At 34.9% G+C, this 18,680-nt stretch overlaps 1 protein-coding gene across 1 annotated transcript in view; it reads right to left on the bottom strand.

Annotated features, from left to right (window-relative positions):
* Nucleotides 1-607: 607 nt before the first annotated feature.
* Smp_131000 (harp (smarcal1)-related) overlaps nt 608-18,680 on the bottom strand; it is a gene marked incomplete at its 3' end in the record, with an annotated part of 33,625 nt that continues 15,552 nt past the window's right edge. Inside the window, exons 8-16 of the mRNA XM_018797361.1 lie at nt 18,137-18,360; nt 16,996-17,125; nt 16,852-16,922; nt 15,065-15,164; nt 13,134-13,257; nt 8,129-8,288; nt 6,518-6,608; nt 1,096-1,204; nt 608-699 (exon numbers count right to left, since the gene is read on the bottom strand). Of these exons, the coding sequence (XP_018652411.1) occupies nt 608-699; nt 1,096-1,204; nt 6,518-6,608; nt 8,129-8,288; nt 13,134-13,257; nt 15,065-15,164; nt 16,852-16,922; nt 16,996-17,125; nt 18,137-18,360 (1,101 nt within the window). The remainder of the gene's footprint in view (nt 700-1,095; nt 1,205-6,517; nt 6,609-8,128; nt 8,289-13,133; nt 13,258-15,064; nt 15,165-16,851; nt 16,923-16,995; nt 17,126-18,136; nt 18,361-18,680) is intronic.

The following is an 18,680-nucleotide window of genomic DNA, read 5'->3' as shown; positions in this document are numbered from 1 at the left end:
TTCATGATATTCGTAACTACCTAAAAAGGTACACATTTCTGAAATACAGTTCAGAGATAATGTAAATTAGCTACCAGAATTATAAACTTTGATTACCATAGTGAAGTTAAATTACAGAAGGATAAATAATGACAAATGATTAGTACAGTTTTTACGTAAAACTCATCACACAGTTCAAATGAATCAGGTAACTACTATGGAAGTATAAGCATTAGTGGATGAGCACTGCTGAGGAGTCCCACGATGGGACGAAACGGCCGTCCAGTGCTTCCAGGTCTTCCACAGTGGTCAATCTCCAATTGACTAATGATCTCAACTATATAAAATTACTAAAATCTCCACAAAATCCCCTTCGGACAATCTCTAGTACCAATTTTTGTAACTAATTCATTTTATAAGTATAATCAGGCTTCAATCACTCAATGTATTTACAGTTTATGGTATTTAACAAATAGTAAACGTTGCACAACAAAATAATAATGAGAATAATAGTAAAGTTTGATAGATAATGTTTGCCACAAGAAATAAATCATGTTATTATCTATTTCTAAAAAAATAATCAACTCTTGGATATTATATACAAAATTATAACCTATTTGTATTATTATCATAGATTGATTTCAATATCATCTGTATCTTCTTTGATAAGACCTTCTGTAAGCCAATCAACTTCAACGGCTTCAGCAATTTTAACAGCTTCTGATAATAAATATTCATCATTTCCAGAAAATTCTTCAATATTATTATCAGTTATATCAGATTCATCAATTTGTTCAACAAAATCATCATCATCAACATCATCAACCCAAATTAAATCATCTTCATCAATATTATCATTGAGTTCATTTGAAAATATCTCTGAATGATTCGACTCAGGTGATGATGGAACAAGAAGACGTTTTTTTGAATTATTTTTATTAGGAGTAGTATTATTAACCACTGATGATTGTGATTTTGATTTAAATAAACTAGTGGTCATTTTTGGTTGATTTGGATTAATTTGATTCATTAAAGAATCATTTTGAGTTTGAAACTTATTCTGATGATCATTATTATTGTCATTTTTCTTATTATTTCGAGATTGAGTATTGTTACTTTGTTCATTGATTATTGATGTTACACTATCAACATTCTCCCATTCTTCAAAATCATTCAATTCTTTCTTGAAATAATCTAGAATTTTTTGTTGTTCAAGTGTATTAGACTGAAGATAAGAAAGAGAAAAAGCGCATTATTAACATTACTTGAAATAAAACGGATATCAATATCTTATTTAAAAAGATCTACATTTTCCCGTTGTTGACATTAACGACTCTAATCAAGTAGTTTCTAATGGAATTTGTGAATTGTGAAGAGGTTGCTTCAATATGCCTATTAAGTTACCGGTTTATTGGCAGTTGGATAATTTGTTAGCAGTGAAATCTAGAATGCAAGTTTTATCCGATCTGAAACTCCTCAGTTGGATATACTTGCATTTCAGCACAGACATCCATATCACTGAGATGCAGACACATATAATGGAGTTCTGAATAGGATGAAACGCTCGTCATGGATTCCACTGTCCAACTTTACGAAGAAGTAGATATTAGATGTAAACATTTGTTTATCAACAATAATCAAATGAATATGATGAATTGTTCAGTATAGTGAATCGTGAACAATAACGCATGAAATCAGATACAAATAACCATTGAATATTCAACTTGATACACACATTGAAGCGTCATAGAGCAAACGAGAGAAAAATTAACCAGATGTACAACAAAATATAACGTTGTGATTTTAAAAACTAAAAAACAGACGTAGAGAAGATTGTTCTAAGACAAAGAATAAAGACTGAGATGTAAGAATTCTTGAAATAATCTAGGAAATGAAGATCTAGAAGGTTAAGAAGAAAAAGAATGTATCTGAGTTTCTATGACCGATTTTGAGCTATGTTATATCGTGAAGAAATATTCATGCAAACAAAACTCGGTAACACCATCAATAACAAAACTAAAACAAATTCTGATGCAATACGGCAATGAAAAGATGTACTAAACGTAGATTGACTGATCAATTCAACTTTGAAAGTACTACAATCCCCACACTAAAAAATATAATTTCCTTTATCTATTGATATAGTCTCGTGTTTTATTGATACAGCTTTGAAAACCAAACGAGCAAATAGTTTAGAGAGACTTATTGGTTCATCTGTCACATTTAGTTGTGAAGCTGAAGGCACTGAGTTGTACAATCTCTAGGACTCCGATCAAGGAGTTCCGACGAAACAACAGAAACTAGTTCCATACAATTTTCTTTCATACTGAGGCACCATTTCTTAAGAATAAGGAAATCTAAACAGTTTTTAAACTTATATACAAAGTTTTACAGACCGAATAGAGACTTTATCCTCTACATTTTATATAATACAGTTGATGTTTGTATTATTAAATGAGGTGTATTGTAGAAATGTTCATCATTCTACAAGTTATTCTGTATTCGATCATCGTTATCTCCGAAGGATTGCTGACATCCAGTGGCAACACCATGTTAGTAATACAGAGGTTCGGCATCGTGTGTTCGGGCGCAGAGACGACAACCCAATTAGTGTCACCATCTTGAAACACCGACTTCGGTGGCTTGGACATGATCTACGAATGTCGTTCCAGAGAATTCCACGAAGTGCATTATTTGCTGTCTCTGGGACTGGTTGGAAAAAGCGGAGAGGTGGTCAGTGTATGACATGGTGTCGTGGTATGAAAGAAAGCTGCAAAGGACTGACTTCAGTTGGTCCTTCACGACTCCCTGGCTAGGGTCTGAGAGATGGTGCTACACAGTGGCTAGAGACGTTATCATATATCGCTAAGAATAGAAGCCAAGGGCAATCCTGCTGTAACCTTTTTTTACTTTCTGCATAAAGAGTGGTTATAACCTCCTTAACTGAGAGAGTTCCTCTGGTTGTACATTTCGGTTTCCCTCACCATTACCCTTTTTTTAATATGCATCTTACCCCTTTCTCTTCCCGTTTTCATTGTTTTGTGTGGCGCATATATATTTGGTGCCCCCTTGCACCAATATTTATGTGTTTTAATAAATTAATAAGGTATTCTAGAACAATTTTTAAATAGCTATACTGAGATCAAACATGAAAACAGATGAAAACAATGATAACAGAGAAATTATTTATTCAACATATCAACCACTTTGATTTGTATTATTTTCAATAACCCGTTTTAGTTAAATATCGATTCATTAGATTACTAAAACTCGATTCATATTCAAAATTTAATCTTTCTTCATCTCTCTCCATACTACTCTTGATCATGTATACGCACAAAACTTAAAAATAACCAGAAGGAAATAATGAAAAAAAGACATCATCACCGCCACGATTACTGCGCGCGCACACACACACAGACAAATATACAATGAAACATTATCCATTTTATTCTATTAAGAAATAATTGATAAAAGAAACAAATTAAAAACAAACCATAAAAGGGTAATATGTATGCGCATACAAAAGAAGTGCGGCATACGCAGGGAGGAGCAGGATAGAAAAGGTGGGTTCAGAAGAATAGAAAAATGAAAGTAAATATTGAAATAAGAGCTTGACAGAACAATTTTCTTACGTTTTTCTCCTCTTATTATTCGTCTCAATCATTCGTAAAAAGAATAATAACAACAACGATAATTGAAAGAGCTGTCTGACTTGTCACATTCAAGGTCGACTTATGTATATACTTATATACTTCAGTTAGAAGATTTATTTTGTTTCATATAAGTAGTGAATTCATTACACATAGATTTAAATAAACAAAAAGATATTATGATTGATTAAAAAAAGAACAACTAAACAGCAGTGGGAAACACCAAAGGTTTATACAATTATGGATCATAGAAAAGAAAATAGTAAAGAGGATGAAACCAGTTCCAGTTAAGTTGGATTAATCATTTGATAAAGAAGTGAATTTGAACTATTAGTAGATGAGCCCAAGGAGAGAAATTTACAAAACAAGAAGTTGCCATCATTATCTACTAATCGATTGATGATTCCGCTATTTTGCTTAACATGAAATGATTACAATGGGAAAAATAAGTCGAGAATTGTAGTTCAACCGGCTACTCAAGTGAGAAGTGAGCATTATTGCCTAAATTGAATCAAGAAATATCTACACACTAATTCATACATATTTTTAGCTCTTAGAAATCTAAGCGGCGAGTTTAACCAATAGTGTGGCTCGTCCGTTGGAAAAGACGGCTGAATGTCAGCCTATAGTGTATGGCTATAATCTACACGACATCTGATTGGTTCACAGTACCAGTTATAAGTATATTTGTATTAATATCTAACATTAGAAATAGGACATATTGAATTAAGGTTTAATTGAGAACGCACCAACTTCACAGTGCATATAATTAACAAGATATAATACATTTTTATAGTCTATCCTTTATTAGAATCAAATATACCTTTATCAGCTATAACAGCAGAGACAATGAATGTATATACATATAAAACGAGGCTGAAATAACAATAAAAAATCTCAGAAGCAAAGCTACTATTGACTAATCTAACAAATTAACTACATGTAAACGTACATAACTCATTTACCAAACATTGAATTGTATCAGTCATTCAGAAGAAACAAAGGAACTGAAAAATGTGTGCATTAGTTTAGGTTGCCATAACATACTAGAACAGAGTAAGGGAATTATCTGGACAAACTCCAGAGAAAACATTAGGTATAGATGATCCAAAAATGAATTCATGAAATAAAAAGCATAATATAATTCTAAGACTCAAGATCTAGTGGAAGACAAATATTGGACACCTGCAGCCTGCAAAAAGCGATCGCGGTAACTAGACAGACTACAACCAAGTAGTCTGCACCTAAAAACATGGTTCACTTCAAATGTCAATAATTTCATGTACTGATGATACGTTTTACTTGGATGTCCCTAGACTTCTTCTAGATTAATTGTACATTAGGTATTATTGTCTGTTGTGGTAGGCTGTGGTTAGGTATACATAATGCATGTCGATTAAGACTCATAACCTTATCAGCCAATCAGTCAATCTTATTTAGTACACTGATTTTAACTACAGCGCCATTTATGAAGTGATATTTGCAAAATATGTTCAAGGCCGCCGAAGCCAATATTTCAAGGTGACAACACCAATCGCTTATTCAGCACTGCGCCAAAACACATTGACGAACTTTTGTACTACCAACATGGTACTATCACTGAATGTCAACAGTGATTCAGAGGCAACGGTTATTGAACATAGGGTCACTGAACATCGGAAAGACCATGTTTCGCAAGCATAAAGCAAAACTACTACTCACAGACACATTGTAAACCCGGTATTTTACAGTTGAACTAACAGTAAAAAGGCCCCCAAATGCCCTGGTACGGCCGAGAGTGAGGAGAGTCCGCTCTCCCTCTCGAAATGCTCTCACATGGCCAGCGAATATATAGCCTCTACCAGGGAAGTCCCACTCACTGCCTTCTCGTGGCATTACTGTTGTTTACGAAATTGAGAGGACGAAAAGCGAATGTCCGGCGCTTTAACCGGGTTAGTGGACACGGCGAGTCCACCTAGGGGAGTTGGAAAACCCTGATTCCAAACCAATGGTGCACATGGGCTCCAGTATCCTGAGGGAACAAATGGCGTACGAATCAATCATTGATCACCGGCTACCATGGGACTGCATCTCCTCACGATGCTCCACTGCCTTGTGGACTAGACCTTTAGGTCAAAGGCTCCGGGTGTGCACCCCTAAGAAAACCACCTGCTTCAGTTCGGGCACCTGGGCAGTATCACAGCCCTCACACAAATCAAATGAGATTTGTGAGGCGCATATGTATCTGGTGCTTCCTTGTACCAATATTTATGTGTTTAAATAAATAAATAAATAAAAAGACGACCCCTACTAATATAAATAACCCTGGCTTTCAACATACGTAGAAGTATACATGCCACATAGATACCGATATACAGTTTGAGAATCTATACATAGGTTTATACTATTATTAATAGGTACCAGCTAATAGGATCTTTTCATTACCAGTCGGAAATAACAGGTTACATAGTCCAAGACAATGGATAGAAAACCGCGAATTTAGTTTTAATACAATCTACAAATTAAAAGTAAAGCAGTTCTGTATTCTTAAAGAAAAACAATACTAATCCAAAGAATCACATACCCAAAACCTACAGACACAAACAATACCACTAACCATTGACTTATTCAAGTCGTAATACAACTCATCGAAATAAAAAGTTCTACAACAAAAAAGAATTAACAAATTATAACTGAATATTGAACTGTGTGATTATAATCCCATCAAATGTATTAGTCTTAAAAATTCTCGCTAAACTACTATTGAACTTAGAATATTTAAACTAATCATCCAATCTAACCCAACGTATTACCACAAAAAATACTTAGATAACGAAAAGTATGATGTCACCAGTACAATAAACAATAAAAGGTAATAGAATAGAACGAGAAAAAAGAGAACATACACCAAGTCTTGTTGTAGAATCAGCCATTCGAAATGTTTCTCGATTTAAACCAGCTTTGGACAACACATCAAGTTTACGTTCCACAAGAGGCCTAAAAATGAATATACCATGTTATAAGATTAAACAGTTCAAACCAGAATAATATTTCGTGTACTGAACTTCTGCCTTCTTAAATAATTTGCATTATGATTGAATTTCTATCTTTTCGGATTATATTACATCATAACGAGGAGAGCAATGAAAATCTTCAAACTGCTCGAATCACATGGAATTCGATTCATTGAATGATTTACTTGATTAATGTTAACAAATGCGAAAGCAAAGTTGGAAGATCACTCAACAATCATAATTTTTTATCGACTAGACATAGAACCAACAATGAAATGATGAGAAGTTTATTACTTAAATGTACGCTTTTCAGTGGTGTTGTAACACAATCATAAGTCAATACTCTTTGTTACTATTGCCGTAATTAAACAGTAGGTCACTACTATAATCTAAGAAGAGTTAAGTTTCGACTTTATATCTTTTATTCACTACAATGGTCTATTCGTTGCATTGAAGTAAGTGATTATAATGGCTTAGCTTCGTTAATCAGCCAACTTGACAACCGTTATTATAAAAATCCCAGAGGTGTTTGAAATCAGAAGGCAATAAGAAGCGACAACTACAGTTTATTCGCGAACGACATGGATAACAGAGTTATAAGCATATCGAGTGAATTTCAAGCAGAAAGGCGAATATATGTGTGTGAGCAAATGCAAAGGTGAGTTTATAGTTCAATCGAATAAGGGTTTTTTTATTTATTTTATTTAGACACATAAATATTGGTACAAGGAAGCACCAGATACATATGCGCCTCACAAATCTCATTCGATTTGCTTGAGGGTTGTGATACTGCCCAGGTGCCCGAACTGAAGCAGGTGGTTTTCTTAGGGGCGCACACCCGGAGCCTTTGACCTAAAGGTCTAGTCCACAAGGCAGTGGAGCATCGTGAGGAGATGCAGTCCCATGGTAGCCGGTGATCAATGATTGATTCGTACGCCATTTGTTCCCTCAGGATACTGGAGCCCATGTGCACCATTGGTTTGGAATCAGGGTTTTCCAACTCCCCTAGGTGGACTCGCCGTGTCCACTAACCCGGTTAAAGCGCCGGACATTCGCTTTTCGTCCTCTCAATTTCGTAAACAACAGTAATGCCACGAGAAGGCAGTGAGTGGGACTTCCCTGGTAGAGGCTATATATTCGCTGGCCATGTGAGAGCATTTCGAGAGGGAGAGCGGACTCTCCTCACTCTCGGCCGTACCAGGGCATTTGGGGGCATCGAATAAGGGTACACCAAGGCAAAGGCTATAAATAGGATTGGAGTACATATATACATGGGAAAGAGAATGATTCATCGAGCGATATTTAAGCTATCAGCAGTAGGAATTAGTAATAATCTCTGTGTGAATGGCTCATGAATTTAGAGTATATAGTTAACTCATTACAACTATGCATATTATATTTTTCTTCCAGTAAATAGATTCAGTGAAAGAGTTTATTTTAATTGTAGTTAACTAATGACTAATGTAATCAACTTTAACCATGATAATCTACAATTTAACTCACCAAATGAAATCATCTGCAGTTTGTTCTGCAATTAAATAACGTATTAACACAGAATCCATTTGACCAATTCGATATGCCCTATCTTCAGCTTGAACTAATGCACCAGGATTCCAAAACAATTCAGCAAATATAACTAAATTGGCTGCAGTTAAATGAAGACCTACAAACAATAATAAAGATTATTCAAAATAATTATCCTATGATCACCAACTGAAAAGATTGAAAATTAGTCCCATGAGTTCTATTGAGAAGCAGTGTATTTTTTATTTTATTTAAACACATAAATATTGGTACAAGGAAGCACCAGATACATATGCGCCTCACAAATCTCATTTGATTTGTGTGAGGGCTGTGATACTGCCCAGGTGCCCGAACTGAAGCAGGTGGTTTTCTTAGGGGCGCACACCCGGAGCCTTTGACCTAAAGGTCTAGTCCACAAGGCAGTGGAGCATCGTGAGGAGATGCAGTCCCATGGTAGCCGGTGATCAATGATTGATTCGTACGCCATTTGTTCCCTCAGGATACTGGAGCCCATGTGCACCATTGGTTTGGAATCAGGGTTTTCCAACTCCCCTAGGTGGACTCGCCGTGTCCACTAACCCGGTTAAAGCGCCGGACATTCGCTTTTCGTCCTCTCAATTTCGTAAACAACAGTAATGCCACGAGAAGGCAGTGAGTGGGACTTCCCTGGTAGAGGCTATATATTCGCTGGCCATGTGAGAGCATTTCGAGAGGGAGAGCGGACTCTCCTCACTCTCTGCCGTACCAGGGCATTTGGGGGCAGTGACCAATGAAGTTCAATAATGCCGAATGTAAGGCAGTTGTTACCCACAAGTTTGGAGCATAGACTGAAGGTAAACACTCAACCATCGGATACCGGCCTACTGGTCTAAAGAATAGGTGCTTGCCGTTAGACTTGAAGCCTCTTGGTTCGTCCACCAGTGGGGTAGACGATACTGCCGACGAAACAACTAATCAGTGCTTCCTGGTTTTCAATAGCCGTCTAATTAAGATCTTTTTATGATATAAACTTTTAAAAAAAGGGTAAGTTATGATTGGTAGGACAGCAAATAGATATTACTAAGCAAAAACTAACCCAATAATGTTTATTAATATTTCGGTGGTTACTTAATCATCAAGACAATTGCAAGGTATATTCAACTGTACATTTAAATCTCTTTCTTGTGAATCTAACGAAAATCCTACCCCAAATGCCCTGGTAGGGCCGAGAGTGGGGAGAGTGCTCTCCGTCTCGAAATGCTCTCACATGGCCAGCGAATATATAGCCTCTACCAGGGAAGTCCCACTCACTGCCTTCTCGTGTGGCCCCCTAAAAAAACCACCTGCTTCGGTTTGGGCACCCAGGCAGTATCACAGCCCTCACACAAATCAAATGAGATTTGTGTGGCGCATATGTATCTGGTCCCCATTTGTACCAATATTCATCTGTTTAAATAAATAAATAACGGAAATCCTACGGTCAACTAACTGCCATTCCTTTCAAAAAAAAGTAATTAGCTGGTATTTGGTGTAAGAAAAAAGAAGACACCATTAGTTATTACCAGTTCGCAGTAGTTATTTAAAAGATGTTCATAAATATATACTGAACCACATCAAATAGTCGCAAGAATATTTGTATATTCACTATGGAAGGAATTTGTGTGTGTATATGTGGAAGGGTTTTTCATACCTCCAATTTAGTTGACTTAAAATCAAGAATCTTAATTATAAAATTATAATAACTTAGTGATTAAATATGATCAGTTGATGATATATATATAGTTGGAGACCTATATTCTCCATGTTTAATGTTTCTGATTATCATCACCATTCATTATGTTAATCTCATCACGTCAACTTGAACTGACACCAAATTATACCAAGCTTTACGTTAAGACAGATTGAAAAAATTGAGTCCAACAAGACAAATTGTGAAAAGAAACTATAGATCAACGACAATAATACAATACTTTATTGATAAACAAAAATGAAACTCATTACTGATAATAGCAATAACTTATTCTACCATTTGTAGTAACCATACAAAGAAAAAAAATAAACACACATCTGTATTCTTCAACTAAATACAGGACATTTTACTAATGAAACTGTTATGAACAGATACACATACACGCATATATATGTTTACTTCAGTTACTCATACATAAAAAAATAATTGAACCAAGAACGATGATGATGATGATGACGACGATGTTGTGTACATCGTAATTAGTGACAATATAATAAGTAAGTAACGTTATTCCTCTATTTTCTACTAATCAAGACAAAAATACAGAGGTATATACAATAAATAAATTTACAGTTGCCTAAACAGATTTCACGCTTGAATAACATTTACAAAACATAACTAAACAAATAAATAAATGTAACCCATATGTATATAGAGAGAAGGTATTTCATTGTTGAATATTACTAACATTACATTATATTGGAAAGAGAAAGAACAATAACGACAATAGGCAGAAAACACGTCACTATAGGCGACGATAATAAATGTTTTATTCTAATCATATCATACATATATATATGTATGCCTAAATGATGTATGTTTTGAAAAATCTATATACTACATCATACACCTATTTAAACATCTGGGCTACCTGTTCCTGTCATCTAGATATTTCAACAAGTAATCTAATTTCGTTTGTTTTAAACACATCATTATGCCTATTAATCGCATAACCTATTCAGGTGAGTTTCTGAAAAGTGTAAGACCTTTCGCTGTAAAGGTTACAGAAGGCCTAATCAGAGATATCGTGGTTGCTGGCAATATGCAGCGAGAAGAATGTACATTATTCACATGTCGATTGACTAGGCTGCTAACTTCTAACTGGCGATCACTCAATATTTTTCGTCAGGAAGGACGAAAAAGTAAGAAACGGAAACTTGTTGAAGTACTTTGTGCTGAGAATTCTATATTGTATCAAAAATATAATATTGAATAAAGCTAATGATAATAGTAATAATGAAGAAAGAAAAAAGTGGAAATATAAGAAAATTTGTGACAACGTTTACAACAAATACACACACACACAACTTGTGCTATTTAAAAAGAATCGTTGTTTGAAGTGATTGTGTTTTGAGACAAGGTAGAAGCAATCTGTCGATGAACATAATACCAAATGAGCTATTTAACTCTTAATTGGCTGAATTTATATAACAATGAATGTCAATTTTACTGTTATATGAAGTAACGTGTGTACAAGTCTAAAGAATGATTGCGAATTGAATGGAAAAAAACAGATATACAATTCAGACTGACTTTGAAAAATTTCATTAACGTAATCCAGTTCATATAGAAAGCTAACTAACGTACATCAGTTGAGATGGCTGGGACACGTGTTATGTATGTCCAACCACCGACTGCCCCGACGTGCAATGTTTTATGGTGTAGGAGTAGGTTGGAAGAAAGCTAGGGTCGGCCAAAACAAAACGTGGCACAAATCCATGAAGTCACTGACAAGTGGACTGAGCCATGCTGGTAGGTGTAGACTACCTGGTTGGGATTCGCGAGATGATAGCAATCGATTGTTAGAGACCTTGAATGACATGGCTCAAAATCGTTTGCAATGGCGAAGGCGCATCCACTGACTGACTGACTGACTGACTGAACTAACGTACAGGTCCATAGAAACAGGTAAATTAGAATTGTCAATTATCTCTTTGAAATCTAGTTAGGCATACATAGTAACACGTGGTCCCAAACACCTCACTACTATTTCAACCGATTTTATATTGTTATGTTCTCTATTTGATTATAGAGGAATACGATATACAACTAATGGCACTCGAATGTGTAGAAACCCATAGTCGCAAACCGAAAGACGAAAGAAGCAAGGGAAGCGGTTACTGGGTAAGAGTCAAAAATATAGAGGAAAACATGTGTATTTATGGTTATTAGTATTGGCTATAATATCATCATAATCCATCAAATCCGCAAGGAGACAGGCTATGCAACTGTCTATTCACAGTACATCTATCGGTCTATCGGTTAAGTGCTCTGGCGCGAGACTGGTAGATCCTGGGTTTGAATCTCGCGAATGCGGGATCGTGGATGCGCACTGATGAGGAGTCCCATAATAGGAGGAAACGGCCGTCCAGTACTTCCAGGTTTTCCATGGTGGTCTAGCTTCAATTGACTCATGATTTCAACTATGAAAATATTCACAGCATGCCAAAATAATATTCTAGAAGGCTCTATCAGGTTCTGATTGGACAGAATCTCTTCGGCTCCTTTAGAGCCTCTGATGGCTTTTGCTTTTCGGAGCCGTAACAACAGTTGTCTTTGTTACACAGGTAGTTGTTAATCTGTATCAGTCAATCTACGACTAGTAAGAAGATAACAATGAATTATTATTAAATACATTGGAGAGGGATTATAGTTTATTGATTTGAAGACTAAGTAGAAAAGTATTGATGAGTTTAAAGTAGAAGGCGAGCGAAGTAGAAAGAGAAGTATCAGCAGCATATAGTAGGACTTGAGTGTAGGGGTTGTTAGATAAAGGGAAAGTAAATTGCCAAATAAATTCGTAAACCTTGTATTACACATATTCAATCACCATATAAAAAAGACATGTACAAGTCATCTGAATAGATTTACATTAGGGGAAAAAAGTCAATGATTATGACAGTAAGATATTATTCTGGGTTATATTGTAAATACAGATACAAATTTCTACATCACAACCCTAAACATATTAGACAATAGGGCTAATTGGCTTAAAATCGATCCAAGTAATACATCTCACTAACTAATTCATGAGGCTATGAACCAAATATGTTATGTGTTGGCTTAAAATGTCTCTCTATCCCACCCATTAATCTGGTTATTATTTGGTCCATTTTCTTCCTAACATATTGCTAGGAACTGAGGTATCTCGTACAGATGGACTAATGTGTACAAAAAAAAAGGAGAAACGAAATTGATTTAAAACTGACCCTAATCCATTTAAATATAGATAAAATGTTTGGTAATTTTTCTTACCTGTTCCAGCTGCAGTAATTGAAAGCAATGCAACACGACAATCGTCCTCTTTTTGAAATATTTGACAAACAACAGATCTCTGTTCAGAATTTGTACGACCATCAATACGAATAAAACGTATAGACTAGTAAACCACAAAAAAGCAAACAAGCGAAATAAATCAAAGTGGTGAATATTCTTTTTACAGGAACCACCAAATGCAAACTAAATGTTGTGAACAAAAAAAAGAGCTTCCTGCGACGACTAGAGGTCTTGAGTTTTGTTATAAACTGATAAAAAAACTGATATGGACATTTTTGGTAATTGCTGAAAAACTGGTACTTGTTACTTGTTCTAACTTAATAAAAATACTGATATGACTAGATGCAAGCGAGACTAAGAGTGCAAGAATGAAGATTTATTATGCCCAAGATTAAATCAGAATTTATATCGAATACATTGAGTTATATATGATTTACTTATTTGTCAATTGTCAAATTTGAATACATTGAACTGGGGAGTACTTAACAATAATTCAAACTAATGGCTTGATGAATGTATTCGATTTGTAATACCAAACGTATCAAACTGTTTTTAATAAAAAATGTAGTTAATGTACTGAGTTACATAATTTTCTCCTTCATAACAGGTTTTATTCCCAGTAGGTAGTAGGAGCTAACGACCAAGGAGTCCTATACTTGGAAAGAACAACTATCTTGTGCTATCTGGTTCTAACTGTTTATCTAGTTAATTTCAATCTGTAATGCGAACTATACACTGAAAAACCTTTATAAATCTCCCATACCTTTATCTATCTAAACAGACAAATGTTGGTACAAAGGGGCATTAAAATAAGTATGCGCCATACAATAAGAAAATGAGATTATGAAGAGATAAAGAAAGGTGAGCACAACTTTAAAAAAGCAATAAATTAATAAAAATAAGTGAATGAGGGCAGCAAATAATGGAAGAATATCAGTTAAGCAAAATACAACCAGAGTGAATTATTTCAGTTAAAGAAGTCCCTTTTACTCTTATGAAGTAAGCAAAATAACAGCAAGATCATTGCAGCCTTCTGTTTTGAACCATGTTTGATAACGTCTCAGGCTACTATGTTGCACTATATCTAGGATCTCGACCAAGGAGTCATGAAAGGCTGAGCGATGCTAGTTTTGTACAGCTATCTTTTGTACTCCGGCACCATGTCATAAACTGACCACCTCTACATTTTTTTACAGTTAACTTCCAAATACCCTTATACGGCCGAGGATGAGGAGAGTCCGCTCTCAACTGCCAATGTGTTCCTGCCTACTACTTCTTCTCGCAGCAGGGATGTTTTTCAAGGAAGTAAGAGGATGAAAATCGAATGTCCGTGTTGGGGATGTCAAATCCCCAGAACTTACTCGGTAAATGGCTTAATTTTGTAATTTGATTTTGAAAATTTGAATTTCTTTGTTTTCGCGCCAAAAGCGCTCTTTTCACCTTCGGGTCGAATTTCCCACTTGTAAACTATCTTAAACGCTACTGGTTCATTGTTTCTTTGAGTGTGCTATTTTGTAATGATGCCCAAAGACAATTTGTTGCTGTATATATACGTTTGATTTTTTCCCCTTATGATTGCTGTGCTTTTGGCTGCTACGGAATATATTTTCCCTGCTTCCAACTTGGACTTCTTACTCTAGTTAGCTGGGTCTGGGTCGCATCAGAATAGCTAGCTTATCGGTCTCTGGTCACAAGTCTTTGTTCCGTTCGCTAACTAGTGAATTCAAAACGCTTCAGATATAACAGTCCGGTACTTAAACAGGGTTCAAGGATATATATATATATATATATATATATATATATATATATATATAGGCTGCAAAAAGTTACACTACATTTAAATGCTGAACAAATAAATATCACGATAATATTAACAAATAAGTACCGATTGAGAAAAGTCATAAAGTTACCTTTTCTGAGAGTAATTTATCGAGACTATCTAGGACATCTGTATGATGTGCGAAAAGTAGGAATTTGTGACCACATTCGATTAAATCTAAAACATATTGTCTAAAATATAAACGTCAGTGAAGATAAAAAAAAAGTGAGATAATTAGTGCTTTGTCAGGAATTCATTAATTATATGACCAACAGATACTTGTCGATTAATTGGATAACTTCTTAACATAACTCAATTATCAAGTGTAGAGTTAAATACTTGAGCTTTTAGCCAAACTTAATTCGAGGATAAGTAATATTTACCAGTTAGTATCATAATAAACAAAAGCATCGACAAGACAGAACATAATCAAAAATGTGTATGTGAGGGATAGTGAGACCATTCGATTTTTCAAGTTGATCCATGTTTAGTTGAATTTGTATGTCTAACCAAGTAGTTGAGACTGTAAGTGATGAAATCCAAACAGCTATTGTTCCAATATACTCGTTTGCATACAGATACCGAGGAACTGTAGACCTATTTAGACTTTTAAATCAACATTTTTCCAGAGGTGCATTTATTTCCATAGGCTTTTAAAAAACGAGTTTTACAACTCAAAAGTACTACCACCACCACCACCACCACAGTGGTTTGAATATTTTCCTCCTCAAACAACAGAATTAATGATCGAAAAGACAATAGACGTCAGAACTATAAAAATACCTTTTGTATGGGGAAACAATCCTAGATTGCAAAACATCATTTTACGTCATATCAGTGAAAAAAAAACATGTAAGAAATACTAAAGAAGTTATACACAATCCTAAATGGATAAAGAAATTTAGGGCCATCTTTTATACACGATCAATTTGAATGAGTTAAGACGATGTTACTGTTAGCAGATTTGAAATTGTGTGGTAACTCTAAAAACCATGACAACTAAGACTGAAACAAGTAAATTAGTTAATATTTTTTGCGAAACATGTTAGCAAGAGGAGGTAGAAACCTCAGTAAAACCGAGAAATATGCATAAAGAGGATTTGTGGAGACCGGTATTTTCACGATTTACATCCATGACTAGTCTCGGTTAAATAACTATTGAAAACGACGAAGTACTGTACAGTTGTTTTGGCCGTGCATGGGACTCCTAAGCAATGCTAATTCACGACCCCATCACTGGAGATCTAACACAGGACCTTCAGGTCTCACGCGCAATCGCTTGACACCTACAACACTAAGGCGGGAGCCAATAGATTGTATATATAATTACACTTAATTCGCTGTATTGCACAACCATCTTTTATTGCCAGCGGTAAATAACTATCTCATAACCAACATGGTTGAACACCATTAGGCGATTGTGCCAGGTTTCTTAAATCAAGGTAAACATAAAAGAGTTTGACTTGGAGATCCAATAACAGAAAATCATTTATTTTAACCTCGAAATCATGATTTTCCACAGATAATTACTACTAGTTTGAAAGTATTATGCTTTTCTCTTAACACCCTTTCGTATATCTAGAATAGTACTCAGAAATCAGAATCTATTCAAACGACTGACGGAATATTTATAAATATAAGAAATTAAGACCTACATTTATCGTAGGTGCTTATTACATGTTCATTAGAATAATGTGTATTACCAAACTTTATGTTTTCTGAGATCTGAACTTATGACATCAACAATTCTGCATGATTAAGACCATCAGATTATTCGTTAGCATGTAACCGTTTATTAAATAAAATTAAACGGTAAATTGAGTAGGTCTTTCAAAGGCAAAAAGTACCAATAAACAAAAAAATAACGAAATAACGTACTCTATAGCTGGAAGTTTCACTGAACCAGTTTCATGGAAATATTCGAATAGAGCAGAGCGTTTCTCTTTACTCTACACAGAGAAGAAGATTATATATACATATATATTAATGAATTCTATTCTATTCTGCTCAAAATCAACTTACGGATAATTTATCGGTTAACATTGTTTTAGCATGTCGACCCAGATTTCCTTTTTTAATTACACTTGGATCTAGAACAACTAATTCACGACGTTTAGGCGGTAATTGTGATAAAACATCAGCTTTGACCCGTCTATTAGAACCAAACGAAAAACAAAAATACTGAGAACTTTTATTAGGAACATGATGGTAAAACAAGTAAATTAAGAAAATAACATCAATCCTGTTAGATAGAAGCAAAAGTAGTGACGTCATCATGTGAAGATTGTTCTTGAATGTTTTGTGGTATGTTCGGGAGTGAGGAACGTTTGCTCTCCTTCCCGAAATGTTCTCATATAGTCACTTGGTTATAGTCTATGCCAAGGAAGCCCTACTCACTGGGTTCATGTGGTGCAGGTAAAGTTTACAGAAGTGAGAGGACGAAAAGCAAACATCCAGATAGAGTTGATGGATGTGGAGGGTTCACATAAAGCAGTTAGAAAACTGTGATTGTAAATTAAAGGTGCAAATATGCTCCAGTATCCCGAAGAAACGAATAGGGTCTAAACTGATTTTGATTGCCGGCTACCATAGGTTGACATTTCTTAATGTTGGTTATTTTTTCTCTGAAACAGTGGCTTACACTGAGTCACAAAATGTCAGAAAATCTAATTTTTCTACTCATTGGGATATTACAAATATATTAATTTATTTACCACATAACATTGTTAAGTATGCTTCCGTAAAGCTGTCGTATTGATTCACTGGACTAAATCTCCTGACTTTCGCTGGAAAGTATGTTATTCCTACTGATAATATTAGCACTGTTAAAGATTATGATCTGAAAGAGTAATAAATAATAAGTAGAAATAAACAACTTCTAAATCAGAATCTTATAGTCTTCATTACAGGTGGTCGACTACATATCATTTGAGAACTACTTCATATTTACGTTACTTAAACTTTAATGTTAATTCCTTTGGTACTAGTCATAAGACTACATTAGAAATTGATATAAAGTAACGCATGAACTAGACTGAAAAACAAAAAAGGAACTCAGAGGTCATGTTTCTCAAATGATCTGACAATCTAAGCGAAAAAAACGTTTGACGAGGTTGACTACTTGTAAGTAGGCTCAAAAATAAAACGAAAACAAAGTCCATACCTTATCATGATTGATTTTTCCAAGACCAATTGTAGTTCGGTCATATTGGAACAACCAGAATAATCCCATCCCCAAGGACACTCTTTGGCTGAACAATATCGTAGCCCAAATTCATGAAATCCACCTTGGAAAAGATTTGGAGAAATTGCAGATATCTGAGGGAATAATTCAGCCGGTCTTGACATAGCAGGTGTTCCAGATAAGAGTATAACTCTTTTAGCCCACTGATAAGTAAATTATAAACGAAAATAAATATTACACAGCTCTTGAAATTTGTAGATGGATATTTCGATACATAGAATTTAAACAAATCTGTGCTATAGAAGTGTAAACACACACCCAACTCATAGAGATAGACAAATACAGAACTGATGAAAATTCTAGAATCATAAAACCTTATACTATTAGAACTCTCCGTTCATCGTCAACAAATGCCTGTATGAGTTTATGAAAAGATATCCATACAGAAAACTCTAAGGTAACAAAAGAAAATCCGACTAAAATTCTGAACAATAACAATATAGAATCTTATTTTATCAGCTTG

This window comes from Schistosoma mansoni, chromosome 4 (genome assembly GCF_000237925.1).
Source record: "Schistosoma mansoni strain Puerto Rico chromosome 4, complete genome".
NCBI lineage: Eukaryota > Metazoa > Platyhelminthes > Trematoda > Strigeidida > Schistosomatidae > Schistosoma > Schistosoma mansoni.
This window is presented reverse-complemented; position numbering and strand designations above follow the sequence as displayed.